Source organism: Adiantum capillus-veneris, chromosome 11 (genome assembly GCF_014529385.1).
Source record: "Adiantum capillus-veneris isolate H3 chromosome 11, ASM1452938v2, whole genome shotgun sequence".
Classification (NCBI taxonomy): Eukaryota; Viridiplantae; Streptophyta; class Polypodiopsida; order Polypodiales; family Pteridaceae; genus Adiantum; species Adiantum capillus-veneris.
Window position 1 is genome coordinate 152,330,053 of NC_140941.1, and position 25,387 is coordinate 152,355,439.

At 37.5% G+C, this 25,387-nt stretch overlaps 1 protein-coding gene across 1 annotated transcript; it reads right to left on the reverse strand.

Moving 5' to 3' along the window:
* Nucleotides 1-23,716: 23,716 nt before the first annotated feature.
* On the reverse strand, nt 23,717-24,539 carry LOC147448249 (uncharacterized). The gene is made up of 3 exons (XM_086523771.1): nt 24,485-24,539; nt 24,283-24,417; nt 23,717-23,991 (listed from the first exon to the last, which is right to left on the reverse strand). Exons 1-3 carry the CDS (start codon nt 24,537-24,539, stop codon nt 23,717-23,719), a joined length of 465 nt encoding a protein of 154 aa, XP_086379897.1.
* Between the last annotated feature and the right edge of the window lie 848 nt (nt 24,540-25,387).

Here is a 25,387-nt window from a genome sequence, read left to right on the forward strand (position 1 = left end):
AGGGATGGCTCAAGTGGTCAAGGTAGCTCTATTCGTGTTAGGGTTACATAAATCTATGAAGACTAGACTCCAGTGTCTTCGTCTTAAGATTTTTGCAGATGTCCTTGATGCAAGAAAACCCATTGAAATAGAGTTATCTACTACCAAAAAGAGAAAACCAGAACCTGTTCCTGTTCGTGAAATCAAAAAGCCTCAAGGAGGAACAGAGGTCTAGAAATCTGTAACAAACAAGAAAGAACTTATTACGTATGAAGGCTAGACAGGATCATTTTTGTTACACTTGTCTTGACCCTAGTCATCAATCCAGGGATTGTTCATTTAACAATTCAAGCTTCACAAGATTGATGGACAATTATGAACATAGAAACTTCAATCCAAATTGAAATTTTGGAAAGTTTAGACCCAAACCATCGACAATTCAGAGGAACTTCAATCAGCAAAACTTTAACCAAAACCAGAGACAACCTCAAAGCCAAGGGAATTTTAGACCAGGCAATCCACTTTTTGTTTGGAATGGACCGCTTGTCAACAATAGCAACAATGGAAATGTCAACCATCAACCTCGTTTACGAGGAGGAGGAAATCAACGGCCTCAAGGAAAACATCAAGTTCACAGAGCTCAAGGAGCTAGAGGAGAAGGGAATCAAGAAAATGTGTATGTTCATGCTGCAATTGAACTTCAGGGAGTAAATGAACAATTTTCAATGATTCAAACCCCAACGGAGTATCAAGGTAACCATTTTACGTTATTGATTGATTCAGGGAGTACCCATTCTTTCATATCTCCTAAGTGCATCGGAAACCTCATTTTGCATGAACACCCTGATACAGACCTTACAATAGAATTAGCTACGGGTAGGAAGGTTAGATCTTCTACTTCAATGGGTAACTTGAATTTTGTTTTGGATGGTCATAATACTTATGCAAACTTTAGATTCTTACCCATAGGAATCTATGATAGGGTCCTCGGAATGGATTGGCTTAAAGCCAATGACGCTCACATATATTGTAAAGATGCTTCATTGACTTTCAAAAATGACAATAACTCAAGGGTTACAATTATTGGGAAACGAGGAAAGCCTAAGCTCAAACTAGTGAACTTCACCAAACTTATGAAGAGTCATAGGAAGAATGAAAGGATTTACGTAGTAACTCTTAAACCTAAGGAGAAGAAAATAGATTCACCTGAACCCAAATCGATAATAGAATTTTATGATGTATATCCCGAAGAACTTTCATAGTTACCACCCAAGCGAGATGTTGATGACAAGTCTTCATTTGACCCAGTGTTTCTCCATGGAGTACTCGTGTTCTCTTCAATCGGAAGAAGAATGGTACTTTATGTCTTTGTATTGCTTATCGTGGATTGAACTAGGTAACATTCAAGAATAAGTATGCAATACCAAGGATTAATAAACTTCTTGACCGATTACATGGAGCTTCTATCTTCACAAAGATTGAGATTAAGTCAGGGTATTACCAAATCCAAATCAAGGAGGAGGACATACCAAAGAAAGGATTTAATATTCGTTTGGACAATATGAATTTACTGTTATGCCTTTTGGACTTACCAATACTCCTGCAACTTTTAATTGTCTTATGATCGACGTGTTTGAGAGCATCTTCATGATTTTTTTCTTGTCTTCTTTGATGATATCCTGGTTTACTCAAGAAACAAAAAAGAACACAAACAACATGTGCGGCGAGTACGTGAACTTCTCCATCAAAATCAACTTTATGTAAAATGTAGCAAATGCACCTTCTTCACTGACAAAGTGGAATATTTGGGATTTATTGTATCCAAGGATGGTGTTTCTACTAACCCAAGTAAAATTGAAGTTGTTATATCTTGGCCTACACCAAAATCAATACGAGAAGTACGTGGCTTTCTTGGTTTAACAGAATGGTATCGTATATTTATTCAAGGCTATGATAAGATTGCATCTGTGTTTACTAATACGTTTAAGAAGGCTAAAGTGTTTATTTGGAATGAACGTGCTCAATCCAGGTTTGAGAAACTCAAAGAAGCTTTGGTGAATGCTCCAATACTACAGCTTCCAGACTTCTCAAAGACATTCACTGTGCTCACTGATGCAAGTGGACAAGCAATCGGTGGTGTTCTGTCTCAAGAAGGAAAACCAGTAGCTTATGAATATCGTAAGTTACAATTACATGAGTTAAATTATCCTACATATGATTTATAATTATTGGCCGTTGTGCATGCTCTTAAAGTATGGGGATATTATCTTCTTGGAAGGAGATTTGAACTACAGACCGACCATAAAAGCTTGAAGTGGATCTACACCCAACCTGACCTTAATATGCGGCAACGAAGATGGATGGAGTTGTTTTGCGAATATGATTCTGGGATTGAATATAAACCTGGGAAGGAGAATCTTGTGGTCAATGCCTTAAGCAAGAAGAGTATTATAGCAGCTGTCACAACCTCTACTACTTCTTTAATTGACCTTATTCGAGAAGGTATAATGCGGGACCCGTATTACATAAAAGCCCAGTACTTGTTGAACTTAAATAATTTCATAGAGAAGCAGGAAAGGAAAATCAAAGGCTTCACCATTGAACGTGACGACCTTTACTTTAGTAACCGTTTTGTATTCCAAATCAAGGTGGAATCAAACTTTAGATATTATAGGAAGCTCATGATATACCTATAGCGGGACATCTAGGATACATTGAGACTTACTCTACTGTAAGAAAGAGTTTCTTTTGGCCAGGACTATGCTACAAGATGCTTAACATGTCAATGTATTAAAGTTGAACGAATTCAATACCCCGATAAGCTTCAGCCTATTGATGCTCCATGGATGAAATGGGAATGCATATCCATGGATTTTATTACAAGACTTCCTACATCTCTTGGATATAAATCTATTTTTTGTGGTTGTTGATATGCTTACAAAAATGACCCATTTATTTCTAGTCAAGAAAACATTTACGGCTAAGGATACAACTCAAGTCTTCATGAAAGGTGTTTACATGTATCACGATTTACCTCTATAGATAATTTTTGATCGTGATGCCAAGTTCACCTCTAATTTTTGGAAAACCTTGAGCATGACTCTCCAAATTCTCAATTGTTTTGATTTTGTACATTTATGTTTGGTGAAGAATGTAAATATTTTTAGAAGTGGTTATCAAATTAAAAATCACGTTCGGCCCAAAAAAAGGACCCGTGACTCTGTAACCTTAGGTCAAGTCACAAGGAGATGACTGTACCCACACTGCTACACTCCCCAAGGATTTTCCTAGTCAGAGCACCACACTAAGCACGACGTTTACTTTATATAATTACACCCATCATGTTTTGTTATTTTCCTAATGGGCCCACTGGGAAAATAAAAAACCCGACGGACCCTGAGGGAATATGCTTTTACAAGGCGGACTAACCGTCTCTATGGGTTTTTGCAAGTCATTATCAAAGTGATGCTAACAGTTAACGTGATCACGTTTTTTTCTTGTGTAATTCCTAGAGTTATTAACATAATCACACGATCGTGATCACGTCAATGAAATCCCTGCACGGGACCCATGTAAATTTTATAACAAGGGATATAGTCTATGCCTTCTGGTCATTGGAGACTAGGGTATCTCCTAATAAAAAGGAAATTTGTAAAATTACAATTGAAGAGAATAGTGTTGTGAAACATTCGGTTCATTTTCTAGGTGACTCTCAGGTACATCATATCTTTTTTTGTTAATGTTGCCTCTTACTTGGGCTATGTATAGTGTGACTAGGTTTGAATTTGGTATTATGCATCCATGTATATAGTTTCAAGGGGAAAAATTCTACCTCTTATGGGAATATGGTTTGAGGCCGAGGAAGGTAGTAATCATTTTGAAGCTTTACAGAGTTCTAAGTATTGTTTGTTACATACCATACCCAATTGATATTTCAAAAAGACCTTCAACTCACAATGCCAAAAGTTTCTCACCTGGGTACTTGTCAAAAGCTAGAACCAACTGATGAGGAAGTTTGGTACTTCATCAAATGATTCTTTTAAACTTAGAGCTGTATAGTACACATAGCATCAATTTTGGTATTTTAGGATGGCTTGGTTACAATCTGCATAGTACCAAGTCCATGAGACTAGTATTATCATGTCTCTTTATAGTCTTCCTTGTTTGGTTATCTTAACTTTAGAGAGCCGATATTTCCCAACTTGGCACTTTACAATGTTGTTGCTAGTAATTTCACAGTACCAAGTCATTTAAGACTTTGAAACTTTGATACTTCATTAAATGATTCTTGAAAACTTAGAGCTGACCAGCACCCAAAGCACCACTCTTGGTACTTTAGGATGGCTTGGGTACTATCTCTTAGTAAAAGTCCATGGGACTGCTATTATCATGTATTTTTGTAGTACTCTTTGATATATATACGTTAATCCCTTCAATGCAACATCATTAGCGTATCAAAACAAAAGTATAACACAACCTAATATTCCATACATGTCACTTTTGTAGAGCAATGCATAAGGCCTCCACATAGAACATACTATTTGCACCTATCAAAGTTAAATACTTGAAACACTCTTGCACATCCTACAAACACTACGGATGTTTCAAAGAAAATTTTATGAAAAGAATTAAGTTTAAAATTTTGTATTTTCACTTAAGACAAGGTAACAAGCATGTCATTGAGAAGCTATTACAAGTGCAAAAAAATACGGCCCTCACAAAGTGTACAAGTCACCTGTTAAAATGTTAAAACACTTGCACAAGTTGAACTATTATACATAAAGATTGTGCAAGCTATTGGGAGCTCCTTCTTCTCTACTTCTCTAAAGGAATCAGCTATTGAGGTTGATGTAAGATGAAAGTGAGACCTCTTTTACGTAGTGTTGGTCTATGTATAGTCATATGCTGCTTACCATCTAGCCCAAGAATCTTTGTGTAGACAACGTATGGGTGCTTACAAGCCAAGTAAGGTTTCTTTTCCTCTCTCTCTTCCTTGAAAATTTGGGCATGTGAAATAGGGCTCCATAGCCACATGCACATCATATACATCTTGCATTGAGATCTTAAATAGGGCATGATGATTAGGCACCAAATTTATCTCTTGCAAGAAACAAGCATCCATATGTGATTGTAAAGTCCCCAACCCGCCAATACCAAGATCGGGATGGAATCCTTGATAGGTCTCTAGGTCCTATAAAAATCAGAGTCTCTAAACAAGAAAAATCCAAGGAATAGACCTTTACCATTGACAATGGCTTGGGTCTTTAGCCTTAGAAGAAGACCTAGTCCTCTCTCGCAACGAAAATGGGACAACGTATTAAAAGTAAAAAAAAACTATCTCGGCCCTATAACTCCCACAATTGGGCTAAGGTATCCTCAACCAACGCTTTTTTCCCCCTAACAGATGTGAGGGCACAGCCATTGGTGGACTCCTCTTCCAAGTGAAGAAGTTTTCTAAACGTTTTAGTCCGGAAGGATGGATAGTTACCTGACTAATCAGGTCCACCCGTCCATGATTGACAGACATCTTTTAGAAAACAGACATCTTTAAACTTAAGACAGGGTACTGTCAATCAAAATATTGTCCATAATAACCATGACCAGTAGTCTTCTTGTTTCAAGACCACCTAAGGGTGAAAAATGGCACCCATTCCTTAATCAAATCCGGAGTGGATAAACCCCCACCCAAGGTTCCGGGTGCCCATACACCAAACCAGTTGCCTATACAACTGGGCGGCTCCCCTAGGATAAAAAAACGGTATCCTAACTTATGTAGAAACATCAAGACATGACACGGAGTAGAAACTCAACGTTCATGGGGGTAACCGACTTATCCGTGGCTAGAAAGCCAACCATTATCATCAATTTATACTAAGGAGTCAGAGGTGTCTTGAGACAAACTGTCTTAAGGATGATCAATCATGTCTTTCCTAATTCAACCAGTTTTAACCCAAACAATTCTTTTCTACATTATAAACAAATGCACGTTGGAAGTTACCTTCCGTTTTCAGCCAATTTATCCTTCCTAACCTTACATATGCAATGCTAACTTAGTGAACTTTAAAATATTTTTAGTGAACAAAATAGAAATCCACCTGGGACTGCTCGGCCATCTACTGCTGGGCTAGAGCCTGCAAACTTTTCTCAGTCCGCCTATGGCTAGGCCGAGCCTCATGGTCATTAGTGGTTGGGCCTATGGCTAGGCCTAGCCTCATGGTCATTAGTGGCTTTGTTTCGCTTGTTGCTAACATCCTCTTCCTCAGTAAGAGGATTTTCCCTCGTTCTCTTGGGAGCCATGTCGACAACCTTATAAAAAGACTTAATCCATTAGAAGCTTAATTGAATAGTCTTCTTTTCCTTGTTTACCCAAAAAAAGGATTTTTGGAATAAATAGGTATCTTTAATAGTCGATTTAATGAGATATTCCTTCTATAACTTATTTATGCTATAAGTAGTTTTTTCCACTCTTCAATAATGGTTTTGGACCTCGGGTATTTATTCGGCAATTAGATAAATTCATTTCCTAATTTCCCTTGTCCATTTTATACAAGAATTGGTTATTTTTATTGAAGACACATACCTAAACTATTTATCTAAGGTTGGGATATTTATCATGTATTCCTCAAGGTGTTTTCTTCATCTGATATTGATATCAAAGGTTTTTGGGTTAATTTACTATATTTCCCCTTTTATTTTTTCCTAAAAATAATGTAATTTTATTGGGATATTTAGTTAAAATAATTTTCTAATGGTAACATAATTATCACGGGTTTCCCAAAGTCTAATTAGCTTCTGATAAATAGTTCAATTTATTTTGAAATCTATTTGGTAATTTCCTCTATTTAATTTGTCTTAAAAACAGGGTAATTCAGCTAAAGTAATTAGATAGATCACTCCTTTGAGCTTGTACTAATTATCACGGCTTTTATAACATCTAATTAACCTCTGATAAATAACTCAATTCAGTTTGAATCTATTTTCTAATTTCCCCTATTTAAATTGTTTAAAAAACAGAGTATTTCTTCTAAAGTAATTAGCTAGATTACTCATTTAGGCTTCTCCTAATTATTATGGGTTTCTTAATATCTATTTAACCTCTGAAAAGTAACTCAATTTAATTTGAATCTGTTTGCTAATTTCCCCTATTTAAATTGTAGAAAAAATAAAGTATTTCTGCTAAAGTAATTATCTAAATTACTCATTTAAGCTTCTACTAATTATCAGGGGTTTCATAACATTTAATTAACCTCTTATAAATAATTCAATTCAATTTGAATCTATTTGCTAATTTCCCTTATTTAAATTGTCCAAAAGATAGAGTATTTCTGCTAAGGTAATTAGCTAAATTACTCATTTGAGCTTTCCCTAATTATCATAGGTTTTGTAGCATTTAATTAAGCTCTGATAAATAACTCAATTCAATTTGAATCTATTTGCTAATTTCCCCTGTTTAAATTGTCTAAAAAACAGAGTATTTCTGCTAAAGTAATTAGCTAGATTACTCATTTGAGCTTTCCCTAATTATCACAGGTTTCTTAACATCTAATTAACCTCTCATAAATAACTAAATTCAATTTAAATCTATTTGATAATTTCCCCTATTTAAATTGTGCAAAAAACAGAGTATTTGTGCTAAAGTAATTAGCTAGATTAATTATCTGAGCTTCCTCTAATTATCATGAGTTTTTTAATACCAATTAACCACTAATAAATAACTCAAAGCATTTAAAACCAGTTTACTAATTTCCCCTATTTAATTAGTCCTAAAACATAGTATTTTGGCTAAAGTAAGTAGCTAGATTAATTATCTGAGGTCCTCTTAATAATAAAGAGTTCTTTAACACCTACTTAACCACTGCTAAATAACTCAAAGCATTTGAATTCAGTTTACTAATTTCCCCTATTTAATTAGTCATAAAAACATAGTATTTCTGCTAAAGTAATTAGCTAAATTAATTATCCGAGTTTTTCCTAATTATCAAGGGTTTCTTAACACCTAATTAACCACTGATAAATAACTCACAGCATTTGAAATCAATTTACTAATTTCCCCTATTTAAATTACTCTAAAAATATAGTTTTTCTGCTAAAGTAATTAGCTAAATTAATTATCTGAGTTTCTCCTGATTATCATGGGTTCCTTGACACCTTATTAAACACTGATAAATAACTCACACCATTTGAAATCAATTTACTAATTTCCCTTATTTAATTTTCTCTAAAAACAGAGTATTTCTGCTAAAGTAATTAGCTAGATTAATTATCTCAGCTTATCCTAATTATCACGGGTTTCTTAACACCTAATTAACCACTGATAAATATCTCACAGCATTTCGGATAAGTTTGATCATTTTCCTCTTAAATGTTCTCTAAAAATCTTTGTAATTCTGCCTAATTAATTAGGAAAATTACTCAAAAAATTATAGGATAATGTTTCTAGCTTAATGACTATCTAATGCAGCTCTGATAATTACCTTAACTTAATTTAAGCTTCATTAATATATTTACCATTAATTCATGGTTAATTTGGCTAATTTCAGTCCTAATATGATAGGAGAATTAATTAGCTTAACATTACTAAGCTTAATTACAACAATCAGCAGAAATTAATTAATTAAGAGACGGTTTATGAGTATACATAGGCCTAATCTTTGATTTATTAACAAAATAGCTTAATCTAACCTTGCTAATTAAGAAGGATTAGACTAATTACCGTTTAGGTTAATCAATTAGAGATTAATCTCTAATGATTTCTGCGTAGTGTTCTCTCTAGATGAGAGAGAGAGTATCAAGGCTCCTAGTCTGTCCAATTTGTGAAGCAAGGGGTCCTATTTATAGTTTTATGACACTCACAAGCTCTCACAGGCTGTAAAAGGCAGTTGCTTGCAGTTCAAGCAGTCCCAGCAAGTCAAAAAATGCCTCCTGCTGCTAAATGAGTCCCTGGCAGGTCAGTGATGAGCCTCCCATTACCTACCAGCTTTTAAAATGTCAATTCTGCTATAATTTGATCTATTTTTGCTTAATTGGTAAATATCTGGGAGACCCTTAATAAAGTCTATGCTTAAATGATTACTGTAACCCTTCAATTTTTCATAATAATTTATTTTACATTGAATCTTCCGGAAGGACTAGCGGGGTCAGTTTTTGTCCGAATTTAAATTTGAAAATTTCTAGCCCAAAGTTTGTTGTGCTTAAGATTCCAAAAATACCAATATTTATTTTACATTGAATCTTCCGGAAGGACTAGCGGGGTCAGTTTTTGTCCGAATTTAAATTTGAAAATTTCTAGCCCAGAGTTTGCTGTGCTTAAGATTCCAAAAATACCAATATTTGCCATGGTCGGACAATTCTACATTGCGTTTTCAATAATCATATCAGTTTGATTAAGCTTTATACAACCTTTAAGGTTTCAGAAACTGGAAACCTTACAATCACCCCAACTTAAGAATTTGAGATGTCCTCATCTCAACCGAAATTGGGAAAATCTTTGAGAAGAGAAATTCATCCTCCCAAGTGGCATCTTCGAAGGGATAACCTTTCCACTTTACCAATGTTACTGATTACTCTAAGGGTTCTTTCCAGTTTCTGATTGGAGTTACTTTCTAGCCAATTTTTCCTCGAGAAACTCTTAGTGTTGAGCCCATCTTAAAAACCTTTACAAACCATTCGTATCATCTCAAAAAACCAGGTTAAATCAATTCCATAAAAGATCCATATATCCACCTTGTCAACATGAACGCGCTCGGTCTAGCTGACCATTCAGATCAATCACCGTTCGATAAGTATCATGTATTTTCAGCTTTGCCAATCTAAACGCGCTCGGCGTGTTCTTGCCATTCTGAGCAATCTGCGTTCGGCACAAGCTTCCACCATTTTCACCAGAGGTACCCCCTCTGTGCTCTAACCTGGTTGATCAAAAATATGTAAAGGGTTTTAAGAAGTATCATACCAAAAGTTCTTTTCGGTTTCCTATTAGTCTCATACCATAATACTTTTATATCTAGGTCATTTTCCAAGGAAGGTTATCGTGTGCACAGAATGTGAGTTGGTTTCTTGATAACTATCTCATTTCTAAGATTCAAATTTTTCCTTCCTAACGAGAACCTCTTTATCATTTGCTAGATCTACCCTTAATTTCTTGATTGAATACTAACTTAACTTTAGATTCATTAAGTAATTTTCAAGAAGAAAATCATGTATACCATTATAATATATAAGTAACTCAAGTTTTTACATTATTGATTGCTAGTGGTTTACAAAGCTCTAGGATTGCTAACTATGGCCAAGCGAGTGGCTCTTTTATCTTTCTTATTCATAAGGTTGGTTCTCCTATGATTGCATAAGATCTGGCTCCTCTTGCTCTTCCTCTACCTCGTCATCCATTTCTACCTCCTCTTAGATTATGTCCTTGATTTTGAGGAATGGTTCTAGCAGTAGTTCGAGGGTTTTGCTCTTCAATCCATCCGGCCATAATATTCCGGCGAAAAAGAATATTCTCGGGGGCCTCCGCCCCCGAGGCCTTTAAAGTTGCCCCTGATTCTTGTCCGTGAAAATTTTGGTTTTCGGTGAGTGATTTTCCTTCACGCACGATGGCTTCTCCTCATAATGGGGGCCTTACAAATGTGCGCTTTTACCACAGAAAATTACAAGGGTAAATCAGGCTCCATACTTAACAATCTCCCACTTGGAGACTGATCTCCAAACCAAACCTGTGACTGCTTTCCATTCTGGCTTCTTATCCTTGAATGCCGATTGAAGATGAGCAAAAGCTCAACTTCTCCTTGTTGACCACCTTTGTAAACATGTCTGCAGGATTTTCACTTGTATGCACCTTTCCTAGCTTTAGCTGTCCCTCTTCCAAAAGAGTGTGTATGGAGTGATATCTCACCTCAATGTGCTTTGTCCTTGAATGAAAGGCTGAGTTCTTCGCAAGATGGATAGCGCTTTGGCTATCACTGTACAAGACACAATTGTCTTGTTTGAATCCAAGCTCTTCTAAGAATCTGTGAAGCCACAGAATTTCTTTGCTTGCCTTCGTCATTGCTACATACTCTGCTTCCGTGGTAGAAAGTGAAACCACTTTCTGCAGCTTTGAAGCCCAGCTTACTGCTGTGCCTCCAACCGTGAACACATAGCCAGTAGTGCTCCTTCGAGTATCTTTGTCACCTGCCATATCTGCATCAGCATACCCTTCTAGAAAAATATCAGTTCCTCCAAAATACAAAGCATTTGTTGTTGTCCCTTTTAGATACCTAAGTATCCACTTCACAGCTTGCCAATGCTCTTTACCTGGGTTGTCCATGAACCTACTCACAACTCCCACTGCACGTGCAATGTCTGGCCTTGTCCAGACCATAGCATACATTAGAGAACCTATCGCTACAGCATATGGAACTTTAGACATATAGGCTATCTCCTCTTGTGTCTTTGGACACATATCCTTCGTTAGTTTAAAATGACCAGCCAAAGGTGTAGAAACTGGTTTTGCATTTTTGCATTGCAAACCTTTCTAGTACCTTCTTGATGTAATCTTCTTGAGATAGCTTTATTGTCTTCTTCGTCCCGTCCCTTGATATTTTCATACCAAGTATCCTCTTTGCAGCACCTAAATCTTTCATTGAAAAAGATTTGGACAGCTCCTCTTTTAGGTCTTTGATGTCCTGCATGTTAGCACTTGCAATCAACATGTCATCAACATACAACATTAGGATGATGAATTTCCCATCTCCCAAATTCTCCGTGTAGACGCAATGATCCAAGTTGCATCTTGTGAATCCATGATCCAACATCCATCGATCAAACTTCAAGTACCATTGTCTTGATGCTTGCTTTAAACCATACAAGCTCTTCTTTAATCTACAAACCATTTTCTCCTTACCTTTTACTTCATACCCCTTTGGTTGAAGCATGTAGATTTCCTCCTCTAAGTCACCGTGAGGGAATGCCGTATTTACATCCATTTGCTCGAGATTTAGATCATGAGTAGCCACAAGGCTTAAGACAAGCCTAATTGAGTTCATTTTTACAACAGGAGAAAATATTTCATTGAAGTCAATACCTTTCTTTTGAGAAAAACCTTTTACCACAAGTTTAGACTTGTACCTTTTCTTCCCACCTTCTTCTTCCTTTAGCTTGTACACCTATTTGTTTTGAAGTGCCCGCTTACCTTTAGGCAACTCAACCAACTCCCATGTTTGGTTGCGATGTAGTGAGTCCATCTCCACTTGCATGCTCTTCGTCCATTCTTCTTTGGATTCATGTTGCATAGCTTCTTCATATGATTCCGGCTCTCCAGAATCTGAGATCAAGAGATGGTTGAAGGAAGGAGCAAACCTTTCTGGAGGCCTACTTGCTCTTGTAGATCTTCAGGGAATAGGTTGAGGCTCCTCATTTGGTTGACGTTGTTGCACATTATCACCGTTTGCAGACCTTGAGTCTTCACCGTCCTCAAGCTCCATGTACTCATCACCTGTTTCTTTTGTTTGTTTTCTTTCCAAGTAATCTTTGTACATATTTTGTTCGTTAAAAATTACATCCCTACTCCTTAAGATTTTACCATCTTCAGGATTCCATAGGCGATACCCAAAGTCTCCTTCTCCATAGCCAATGAAGAAACACTTTTTGGAGTTTGCATCTAACTTTGATCTTAGGCTTTCTATCTATGTGCATGAAAGCCTCACACCCAAACACTTTGAGAAATGCATAATTCACCGGTTTACCTGTCCATGCCTCTTCTGGAACTCCCCCATCCAATGCCGTTGAGGGTGACCGATTGATTAAGTACACAGACGTACTTACAGCTTCCGCCCAAAGCTCAAGCGGTAGGCCTGCATGTAGCCGCATGCTTCGTGCTCATTCCATGATTGTCCTGTTCATCCTTTCCGAAATCCCATTTTGTTGAGGTGTCCTTGGGGTTGTCCTTTGCCTCCGAATGCCATTGCTAGCACAAAAGCTTGGCTGCAATATTCGCCTCCATTGTCGGATCTGAGGCATTTAACCTTGGTACCTGTTTCATTCTCCACAAAGGCTTTCCACCTTTGAAATATGGAAAATACATCGGATTTATTCTTCATGACATAAACCCATGTTTTTCTAGTCGCATCGTCTATGAATGTTACATAGTACAATGAGCCACCAAGTGATGGTGTACTTGTAGGACCCCAAACATCAGAATGAACCAACTCAAGTTTTCTATTTTTTCTTTCATTTCCTGATTTTTGAAATTTTACCCTTTTTTGTTTACCATAAACACAATCTTCACAGAACTCTAAGTCCACTTCTTTCAAACCTGGTAGAAGCTTCTTTGTTTGAAGGATTTGCATTCCTTTGGCACTCATATGCCCAAGTCGGTAGTGCCACACCGCACTGTCAACTTCTGTAGTTGCTGCACAAGCTGAAGGTTGCGTGCTAACAGTACACAAGTAAAGTGTACCGACTTTTTCACCCTTGGCAACCACCAAAGATCCCTTTGAGATCTTCCACCGTTTGTTTCCGAATGCAATGTTGTGACCTTCATCGTCCAATTGTCCTGTATAGATCAAATTTTTGCGAAGAGAAGGAACATGCCTAACATCTTTAAGCTTCCATTCATTTCCGTTAGCAGTTTTGACAGAAACTGTACCTTTGCCGACAATGTCACAAGCTTCATCATCTCCCAAGTATACATACCCAAAATTACCTTTGGTGTAGTCTTGGAAATGTTGCTTGTGTGGTGTCGCATGGAATGAAGCCCCGGAATCTACTATCCAGGAATTAGACACATTGTCTAATGAGAGAATTAGAGCATCTTGCTCTACTTTACCTGCCACATTGGCTTCGGATGTTGGCTTGTTGTCTTGAGAATCTGTCTCCTTCTTCTTCTTGGACCAGCAATCCTTCTTGACGTGGCCCTTCTTGCCGCAGTTCCAACATTCAAGAACTGACTTTGTGCGTGACTTGCTCCACCTTGAGCGATCACGACCCTTTTGGTTTTTGAACCTCTCCTTAAGCCTTCCTCTTGTTTCCACTGATAGTGCAGCACTTGATGATTCTCCTGTGCTTCTCCTTTGCATTTCCTCGCTTAGGAGAACACCCACAACATCATCAAACTTAAGAGTATTTGTGCCAGAGATAGAATTACTTACAGCCATCACAAGGCTGCCCCAACTATCCGGTAGAGATGATAGTATAAGGAGAGCTCACACTTCGTCATCGAAATTGATTTTCACTGATCGAAGTTGACTTATGTTTGTGTTAAAGTCATTTAGGTGTTCTGCAACTGAACCATTCTCTGCCATCTTTAGATTGAACAAGCGCTTCAAAAGAAATACCTTATTGGATGCCGATGGTTTCTCGTAGAAGTCGTCAAGTGACTTCATCAAGTCCTCCGTGGTCTTCATCTCCGAAACATTGAAGGCCACCGTTGACGCCAAGCTTAACCGGATTGTTCCCAGTTCCTTTCGATCAAGGACAATCCATGCTTCATCTGCCATTGTTGCGGGCTTCTTCGCAAGACCGCCTAGTGGCAAATAGAGGTCCTTCTGGTAGAGATAGTCTTCAATCTGCATCTTCCAATGCTGGTAGTTTTTGCCGTTGAACTTCTCAATCTTGAGCTTCCCTTCCTCCGCCATAACTCCCACTCAATTCAAGGAATCCTTTCCTTGAGATAATTTAGCTACGAGCAAACCTTGCTCTGATACCAGTTGTTAGGAAATAAGACGTAGCTAAATAGATAATTGAGTAGATTACTTAATGGAGAGAGACAGATTTATATACACGAGATTATAGAGTAGAGAGAGAGAGAGAGAGAGTACACACGATATACGTGGTTCACCCAATGTGGGCTACGTCCACGAGAAATCAGCCACTCAATGGCTTTAGTACTTGAAAACAAGAAGTAGTTTACAAAGGGATTATACCCTTAATGGAGCTCCCGCCTTGCTTCACTCTCACCACCTCACACTCACCTTGTTGCATCAACTTCACACTATGAAATGTGTGTAGAAATGGCCTCCTTTTATAGGCCAAAAGGGCTGCCCTCTCTTATGAGAGACAGCCATGTGTAGCCGCCCTTGTGCGAATAAGTCCAAATCGGACCCTCCAATCCGCCCATGTGTGGCCGCCCTTGAGAAGACAAGTCCGTTTTTGAATTCGGCCACCGGCCACCGGCCATTGACTTCCGACCACCAGCCATCGGCCATTGACTACCGGCCACCGGCCAACCGACCAATTGTTTTCCGACCACTTTCCGGCCGCCGTCCGGCCATAATATTCCGGCGAAAAGAGAATATTCCGGCGAAAAAAAAAGTCTCGGGGACCTCCGCCCCCGAGGCCTTTAAAGTTGCCCCTGATTCTTGTCCGTGAAAATTTTGGTTTCCGGTGAGTGATTTTCCTTCACGCACGATGGCTTCTCCTCATAATGGGGGCCTTACAAATGTGCCCTTTTACCACAAAAAATTACAAGGGTAAATCAGGCTCCATACTTAACACTATCAATCAAAACATTGTCCATAATAACCATGACCAGTACTCTTCTTGTCTCAAGACCACCTAAGGGTGAAAAACGGCACCCATTCCTTATTCAAATCCGGAGTGGATAAACCCCCACCCAAGATTCTGGGTGCCCATACACCAAACCAGTTGCCCATACAACCGGGCAGCTCCCCTAGGATAAAAAAACGGTATCCTAACTTATGAAAAAACATCAAGACATGACACGGAGTAGAAACTCAACGTTCATGGGGGTAACCGACTTATCCGTGGCTAGAAAGCCAATCATTATCATCAATATATACTAAGGAGTCGGAGGTGTCTTGAGACAAGCTGTCTTAAGGATGATCAATCATATCTTTCCTAATTCAACCAGTTTTAACCCAAACAATTCTTTCCTACATTATAAACAAATGCACATTGGAAGTTACCTTCCGTTTTCAGCCAGTTTATCCTTCCTAACCTTACATATGCAATGCTAACTTAAAAATGAACTTTAAAATATTTTAAGTGAACAAAATAGAAATCCACCTGGAACTGCTCGGCCATCTGCTGCTGGGCTGGAGCCTGCAAACTTTTCTCAGTCGGCCTATGGCTAGGCCCAGCCTCATGGTCATTAGTGGCTTTGTTTCGCTTGTTGCTAACATCCTCTTCCTCAGTAAGAGGATTTCCCCTGGTTCTCTTGGGAGCCATGTAGGCAGCCTTATAAAAAGACTTAATGCATTAGAAGCTTAATTGAATAGTTTTCTTTTCCTTGTTTACCCAAAAATAAGGATTTTTGGAATAAATAGGTATCTTTAATAGTCGATTTGATGAGATATTCCTTATATAACTTATTTATGCTATAAGTAGTTTTTACCACTCTCGAATAATGGTTTTGGACCTCGGGTATTTATTTGGCAATTAGATAGCTTCATTTCCTAATTTCCCTTGTCCATTTTTTACAAGAATTGGTTATTTTTATTGAAGACACATACCTAAACTATTTATCTAAGGTTGGGATATTTATCATGTATTCCTCAGGGTGTGTGTTTTTCCTCTGATATTGATATCAAAGGTTTTTGGGTTAATTTACTATATTTCCTCTTTTATTTTTCCCTAAAAATAATGTAATTTTATTGGGATATTTAGTTAAACTAATTTCATGATGGTAACATAATTATCACGGGTTTCCCAAAGTCTAATTAGCTTCTGATAAATAGTTTAATTTATTTTAAAATCTATTTGGTAATTTCCTCTATTTAAAATGTCTTAAAAATAGGGTAATTCAGCTAAAGTAATTAGATAGATCACTCCTTTGAGATTGTCCTAATTATTACGGGTTCCGTAACATCTAATTAGCCTCTGATAAATAACTCAATTCAGTTTGAATCTATTTTCTAATTTCCCCTATTTAAATTGTCCAAAAAACAGAGTATTTCTTCTAAAGTAATTAGCTAGATTACTCATTTAAGCTTCTCCTAATTATCATGGGTTTCCTAACATCTATTTAAACTCTCAAAAGTAACTCAATTTAATTTGAATCTGTTTGCTAATTTCCCCTATTTAAATTGTCCACAAAATAGAGTATTTCTGCTACAGCAATTATCTAAATTACTCATTTAAGCTTCTACTAATTATCAAGGGTTTCATAACATGTAATTAACCTCTGATAAATAACTCAATTCAATTTGAATCTATTTTCTAATTTCCCTTATTTAAATTGTCCAAAAGACAGAGTATTTCTCTAAAGTAATTAGCTAAATTACTCATTTGAGCTTTCCCTAATTATCACAAGTTTTCTAACATTTAAGTAACCTCTGGTAAATAACGCAATTCAATTTAAATCTATTTGTTAATTTTCCCTATTTAAATTGTCTAAAAAACAGAGTATTTCTTCTAAAGTAATTAGCTAGATTACTGATTTGAGCTTTCTCTAATTATCACAAGTTTCCTAACATCTAATTAACCTCTGATAAATAACTGAATTCAGTTTGAATCTATTTCATAATTTCCCCTATTTAAATTGTCCAAACATCAGAGTATTTGTGCTAAAGTAATTAGCTAGGCTAATTATCTGAGCTTCCTCTAATTATGAAGAGTTTTTTAACACCTAATCAACCATTGATAAATAACTCAAAGCATTTCAAATCAGTTTACTAATTTCACCTATTTAATTAGTCCTAAAAACAGAGTATTTTGGCTAAAGTAATTATCTAGATTAAATATATGAGCTCCTCTTAATTATCATGGGTTCTTTAGCACCTACTCAACCATTGATAAATAACTCAAATCATTTGAAATTAGTTTACTAATTTACCCTCTTTAATTAGTCATAAAAACATAGTATTTCTTTTTAAGTAATTAGCTAAATTAATTATCTGAGTTTCTCCTAATTATCACGGGTTCCTTAATACCTAATTAACCACTAATAAATATCTCACAGCATTTCGGATTAGTTTGATTATTTTCCCCTTTGATTTTCTCTAAGAATCAGTGTAATTCTGCCTAATTAATTAAAAATTTACTCAAAAAATTATAAGATAATTTTCCTAGCTTAATGACTATCTAATGCAGCTCTGATAATTACCTTAACTTAATCTAAGCTTAATTAATATATTTACCATTAATTCATGGTTAATTTGACTAATTTTAGTCCTAATATGAAAGGATAATTAATTAGCTTAACATTACTAATCTTAATTACAACAATCAGCAGAAATCAACTAATTAAGAGAGGGTTTATGAGTATACATAGGCCTAATCTTTGATTTATTAACAAAATAGCTTAATCTAACCTTGCTAATTAAGAAGGATTAGACTAATTACCGTTTAGGTTAATCAATTAGAGATTAATCTCTAATGATTTCTGCGTAGTGTTCTCTCTAGATGAGAGAGAGAGTATCTAGGCTCCCAGTCTGTCCAATTTGTGAAGCAAGGGGTCCTATTTATAGTTTTATGGCACTCACAAGCTCTCACAGGCTGTAAAAGGCAGTTGCTTGCAGTACAAGCAGTCCCCAGCAAGTCAAAAAACGCCCCCGGCTACTAAATGAGTCCCTGGTAGGTTAGTGATGACCCTCCCATTACCTGCCAGCTTTTAAAATGTCAATTCTGCTATAATTTGATCTATTTTTGCTTAATTGGTAAATCTCTTGTAAATATCTAGGAGACCCTTAATAAAGTCTATGCTTAAATGATTACTATAACCCTTCAATTTTTCATAATAATTTATTTTACATTGAATCTTCCGGAAGGACTAGCGGGGTCAGTTTTTGTCCGAATTTAAATCTGAAAATTTCTAGCCCAGGGTTTGCTGTGCTTAAGATTCCAAAAATACCAATATTTTCCATGGTTGGACAATTCTACATTGCTTTTTCAATAATCATAACAGTTTGATTAAGATTTATACAACCTTTAAGGTTTCAGAAACTGGAAACCTTACAGTGATGCTATGTCCAAGAATTTACATGCCTCTTTACAGATACCGGACCTCCAATTTTTGTTGTGCTTGCCTAAGGTTCCCATTATCTCCCCTTTCTTGACAACCATTGGCCAAGGAACTCCAATCACAAAACCTACCCCAACCAAACCAGCATGCCCCTCCTTTGATACATTTTTTCCACTGTCTATCAAAAAATATGTTGGCCCTTTTGGTGGTTTCAATACTTGTGTGCAACACATCATGGCCACAAAACCATAACCACTAATGTTGCCTCTAATCTTTGTAAGTTCTCTCTTCCCAAAATCATGAGAACACAAGTCCTGGGCACCTACTTTGCATGACAATCTCACATATTATCCCCTCAAGCACACAAAACCACTTACAAGATACATTTTGAGGCATCCATCTTATTGCCCAATGTCCCCTTGGCACAACAACCTCAAAATCACCAAAACCATATCCACACATAGTGGCTTTAGTGACGTCTCTTATGTCATTATTCTCATGGATCTCCTCATCCATGGAATCTTCATTCACATCAAATTTTTGCTCCTCTATCTCCATGCCCATCTCAAATAAAATCTTTTGTGGCGGTTCGAGCTCTTTTGCTATCTAGATTCCATCACATAACTAGTATTATGTGACATTGTTTCCATAGACCCTCTAGCCTTCTTTCTTTGAACAGTTTCTCTATCTCCGTGAAAAATAGGATGCTCACAAAATGGTGGTCCTGTCACTCCTCCTCAGAGCACTAGCCAACATGCATGGGCTAGGAATTTTCGCGTTTTCTTTTTGATCTCTCTAGAATTTTTTGCATGTTAGTGCCAAGCCCTATGTATCACAACGGTCATATAGCCATGCTTCTTTGTGCATTGAATGCAAGCATTGATCACATCACTCACACATGCATCATACAAAGAAATTTTTTTGTTACCACCTTCACCGCAGCGAGCCAAGATGCGTGAAGAGTGTTTGATAAATTTGTACAAGAAATTTGAGCCTTTTCCCAAGGACTCATAGATATTTTCATTCTAGAAACAAAAATAAATAAATTAGTGAAGCAGAACATAGGGAAGGTCAATTTGAGGTTCATTATTGTGTCATACTTCATAGTGAAGGCTACCCCAATGAGATATCCTTGTCTCCCACCACTTGAACCATCTCTCTAGGGACTTGATACTCTCACTTGCAACATTCTTCCAATGTATTTGAGAGGTGCAACTCTCCCATTTTTAGGTGATTAGAACCAACAATAGCATCAACGAGCAGTTCACTAGCTACAATCATTTGAACTTTTCTGGGTCCACTGCATCTATCCACCTTCAAAACACTTGAAGCCATCTTTTGTATCCTTTCTATTGAGGATCTTGAAGTATCTTCTTGAACCTTGTGCAAGTGATGACCTATATGAATCATCATTCTAGTAATCTTTGGATCTAAGGGTAAAATGTACTACTCTTTGTAAGAACAAAGACTCTCACCAAAACCAATTTTTTTCCCAATAATGACGAGTGATACTTAGGTTTTCCTCTTCACATAGGAGCCCTTTGCTTACTTGCTTATCTAGGTAGCCATGAAAGAAAGACATGTTAAACCTATTGTTCTTTAAAGAATATGGACAAATGACTTGTGGCAAACTAATGACCCTAAGCAATAACTAAGCCTAACAATACAATAAATAGACATGTTAGTTTAATGTGTCTTGGTCCAAAGATGACCATCAAGTTTTTGCTTCATCCCTTCCATCCTTTTGTAACCTTCTTGGGCAGGGGGTAGCTCAAGGGCAATGTCACCATCATAGACTTGTGGAAGCTGGATCACCTGTTTGGTTTCCCTATTGTTCTTAATCATGTTTTGAAGTCTGACACATTTCCTCTTATGGATTTTTATCTCAAAACAATCTCCTGTAGCACATGGACTGTCGTTGAACTTGTTATGTCATCCTTAGTTTTACCCTTAGTACCAAAGTTTCTCTCCACACTATCTGAAATATATTGCATATCACTAGAATGGTCAATGAAATACTTTGGTCAGCGTATACTATTGCTTTTAAAGAAATAATCTTTTGAGTTGGAGGAAGTAGGCATTGAAGATAAGGTCTGTGTCACACATGTCTACTCGGACGTGTGTGCAAATAACTTGGCAAAAATCGATTGGTCGCAAGGGATGTCCGTGAGTGGGAGGAGCAAGCTAGGGCTACCCCCTCGCCCATCAGAGGAAAGCACTGAACGAGAAAAACAAATGACGATGAAGAAGAGATGAGGGCATTTGATCCATCCCCACCTCTGCCATTTGGGAGATTGAGTAATATGAATTAGGTCTGCCATTCAAGCTTGAGTAGTTTGTCCTTTCCCTCTCTACCTCCACTATGTATGCACATCACATGTTACACTGTTGAGGTCAGTAATATAATATAATTTACAAGAACTTGAAAAACAGTGAGTTATAATTGTCTTACAATGACAAGACCACTGCCAAATTTGGAACTTATACTGATAATTGTAACTTCCGAGCTCACAATGTTGTTTTTTTTCCAGGCTAACTTTACTATAAAGTTTGTATAATCAACTTCCATGACATGGAATGACCCTACAATGAGAAAACCAATACCAAATTGGGTACTTACCAATACCATTACTTCAAGCCTCAAAAGCTTCAAATTTTTTACTGCTATTAAAACTTCCCCATCCCATAATAGTTTTTTTCCAAAATAAGTTTTCTTCTATAATCACCCTGTAGTGAGATGACCAGCACGAAATTTGGTACTTTACAAACCAAATTTGGTAGATGCCAATGCCAATATCAAAAGCACCAAAATTTGTACTGGTATACCTAACTTCCCCAGCCCATAATAATGTTTTTCTCCAAAATAAGCTATCTTCAACAATCACCCTATAATGAGATGAACTGCACCCAATTTGGTACTTTATAGTTACCAAATTTGGTAGCTGCCAATAATGCCAATATCACAAGCACCAAATTTCTCATTGGTTACCTAACTTCCCCATCCCATAATATTGTTTTTCTCCAAAATAAGCTATCTTCAACAATCACCATGTAGTGGGATGAACAACACCCAATTTGGTACTTTGCAGTACCAAATTTGGTAGTTTCCAATGCCAATATCACAAGCACCAAATTTTGTAGTAGTATACCTAACTTCCCCAGCCCATAATATTACTTTTTTCCAAAATAACCTATCTTCAACAATCACCCTGTAGTGACATGAACAACAACCAATTTGGTACTTTACAGTACCAAATTTGGTAGTTGCCAATGCCAGTATCACAAGCACCAAATTTTGTACTGGTGTACCTAACTTCCCACCACATAATATTGTTCTTTCTAAAATAGTCTCTCTCCAAAATAAGATTTCTTCTACAATCACCCAGTAGTGAGATGAGAAGCACCAAATTTGGTACTTTATAGTACCCAATTTACCAGTACCAAAGCCTGAAAGTTGTCAGTCCCAGTATGAAAGGCTTCAAATTTGATATTGGTAATTATAATTTCTCAAACCCACAATGATAAATTTTTCCAAAAAAAAAACCTTCACTATAAAGTTCGTACAATGGAGCTTCCATGAGTTACAATCACCCTACAAAGAGAAGCCAATACCAAATTTGGTACTTACCAGTACCTAATCCAGAGTTCAAGACAAAATGACCACATAAGCATACTATAAGAAAATGACTAAATGGACATTAGTGGATTTTCATTTTCACATAAATAGGAATACATAGTAGACTGCACCAAGAAATTTTTCTTTCTTTGTTCCACAAATCATGGGTTAATGGGGGGTCAAAGCGATAAGCATCTCCATCTCGATGAATGAAATAATCAGCAACAAGAGGGCTAACGTTGTATTCTACATCAAAGACAGGGTGTTGACAGATATATGCTCTTGGGTGAGGAGCAGGAATCAAGCCCTCCAACCAGGGCTTGACCAAGTCTATGAAATACAAGGGTTAGTAGGGATCAAGGTAAGAAGGCTCATATGACCGAATGGCCAACTACATTCATCTATAAGTATGGTAGTGGCATTATATGATGGGTGTTTTTCCCACACTGATCTCAGTAGCTTCAAGAAGACGAGCTTATCATCAACATCCCCACACACACACACGGGACATCAAGGATGTTGGTAGCCACATTTCACAATCTTCTTGATTGAACACATCTGTAAGAGTAAGGGAAAGTTAAGCAAAATTAATGATAGTACACATTAATAATCAGCATGAGGCAAAAAAAGAGTCAGACATATACCTTTGACCACTCGTTTACTACGACAGTATGGTAGGTATGTTCCCAAAAAGTGCATCAGCTTTTCTCTTCTACAATAGGGCCATATCATAGTATCTTCTTTCAAGGATAGCTTTACAACCACATCTTCTGCATCCGGCCTGATTACACACCATAACTCTTGACCCAAATAACATACAAATGGTCTCACCTCCACTGGGAGGTGCAAAAATTGCATCTTTGATGGTGGTTGGTTGAAGCTCTTTAAGAGCACACAATTCACATCAAATACAATCAGTCACTTGCCTATAGCCATAACATCCTTTGGTAGCTCTGTGTCAACTGATTTTTCCTTTAGCCACCACGGATCAATTTCTACAGTGCCAATAACATTTTGAGTCAATTAGCACACAGTGAAGATCCTACAACAACTTACTTATAGGGTCAATTCAAAGATCAAAAGGTTAAAGTCTACCACAAGTGAGCACAACATAAGAAGGAAAATGTAACATGTACTTAAAATATATGGTAATAGATGGAGACCAGAATATAATCTCAGCGCATTACATCAAGACACAGACTATCAATTACAATGGTAGGCATAAGCTAAAGTTTACAAGCATGGGACTTGTTGGCACGTCCACGGACTCGCTTTCTTCCTAGTGTAGACAACAATTCTGACAAGGTGAAATCACCTGAGGATGTCGGCATCGCACCGGCCACCTTCTTTGGATCAGTAGTGTCCACGTCCGCATCAATCGGATCAGCCACCTTATCCTGAACTTTTCCCTTGTTTACATCTTTCTCAGCAGTCCCACCTTTAGCACCATCCTCACTATTTTCTGCTTTATTGACAACATCGGACACTCCCTCACCATTCTCTTTAATGTCACCCTGTCCTACCACAACCTCAACTGCAGTTAGCAGCACCTCATCAATTGCACCATGTTCATCAAACTTGGTTTGCTCATCCTGTGGCTTGTCAATGTTTGTTGCAGAGGCCTCAACAATATTCATTCCAACACTATCCTGGCCTTTAACAACCTCCCTTTTCTCCATAGAAGTGTCCACCCCTTGGCTTTCACCCGTTGTGTACACATCATGCCCCTCCACTTTATCCTTCCTCCTAAAAAATTCCAAGTTTGCAAGGACGCCTTGAACCTGTTCCATACTAGCAAGGTCCTCCACATACTTAACAGAAACCTTTGTTGGTCCAGGTACACCATTCTTCACACCCATCATGTTTGTTCCTTGCACATCTTGGCTTGCAGGTGTCACATCTTCCTCACATGTACAATCACAAATAACTTACTCAATCAACATCGTAATCCAAAAATAGAAAGCCTCAACGTATTGAAAATAGTGCCAACTTACCCTTTACAATATAATGCCCATTGATATACGCTTTTGCCATTTCAGGAGTTACCATGCCACACCCCTCTTTCACACATGTGCCACTAGTGTGCAAAAGTGCACTGAAGCAGAGAGGGTGGTATTGATTCCTGCACTCTAACATGAAGTTGCCCACAACATATGCCACCTCTAGATACTCCCGGCATGCAACACACGTGCCAAACACATGGATTGTTTTGTCACTATCTACAAAGGGTGGCTTGCTTCACTTCCTTGAGCATCCCATTCACAAAATCGCAATGGACATGTCCCTCCTTGCAGGATGCCTCCAGCTTGTCATGCTCTATCTGTTACACAACAAAACAAAAATAATCAATCTCACAGAACACGCTATGTGCTAGACATTGCACACGAAATATCATTCATGCACCAACAGTACCCATGCTGATTTGGACTTGCTACCTAGATTCAGAACCACTAAGACTACCAAGAAAAGTACCAAGGCAGTAACTAGGCAGTAGTACAATAAGTAGCTAGAGACAGTACCAAAAATAGTAGTAAGCATGAGTTAAAAACAACCCAATAGACTATGAAATGGTACCAAGACTAAATGATTGGCATTATCCCAAGGAAGTACCAAGGCAGTCCAATCCTACACTGATAAGGTCCAAGGCACTACCAAAACAAAGCAAAGAATCAAAACTACCTACAATAACTACCAAAAATTGCACCTAAGAGTCCAAGGGTACTGTATGCACCAAAGAGATCAAGAACATAGAAAGGCATCTTCTAGTCAAAGGTAGATTTGGTAGTATAATTGGGAAGCACCAAGGCAATACCATCCTAGATGTCTAAGTACTCACGCACTCTTCAGACAAAGTAAACATACCAAAGCTAGCTAGAAGAAATACCAAATATAGTTGG

Excerpts from the sequence above, each read along its gene's own strand:
- LOC147448249 (XM_086523771.1), bottom strand. The coding sequence starts at position 24,539 with ATGGTAACTCCTGAAATGGCAAAAGCGTATATCAATGGGCATTATATT. Across the intron at positions 24,418-24,484 it reads TGGGCATTATATTGTAAAGG|TTATTTGTGATTGTACATGT; the intron begins GTAAGTTGGCAC and ends TGATTGAGTAAG. Across the intron at positions 23,992-24,282 it reads GTATGTGGAGGACCTTGCTA|AGAATGGTGAGGGAGTGTCC; the intron begins GTATGGAACAGG and ends GTGACATTAAAG.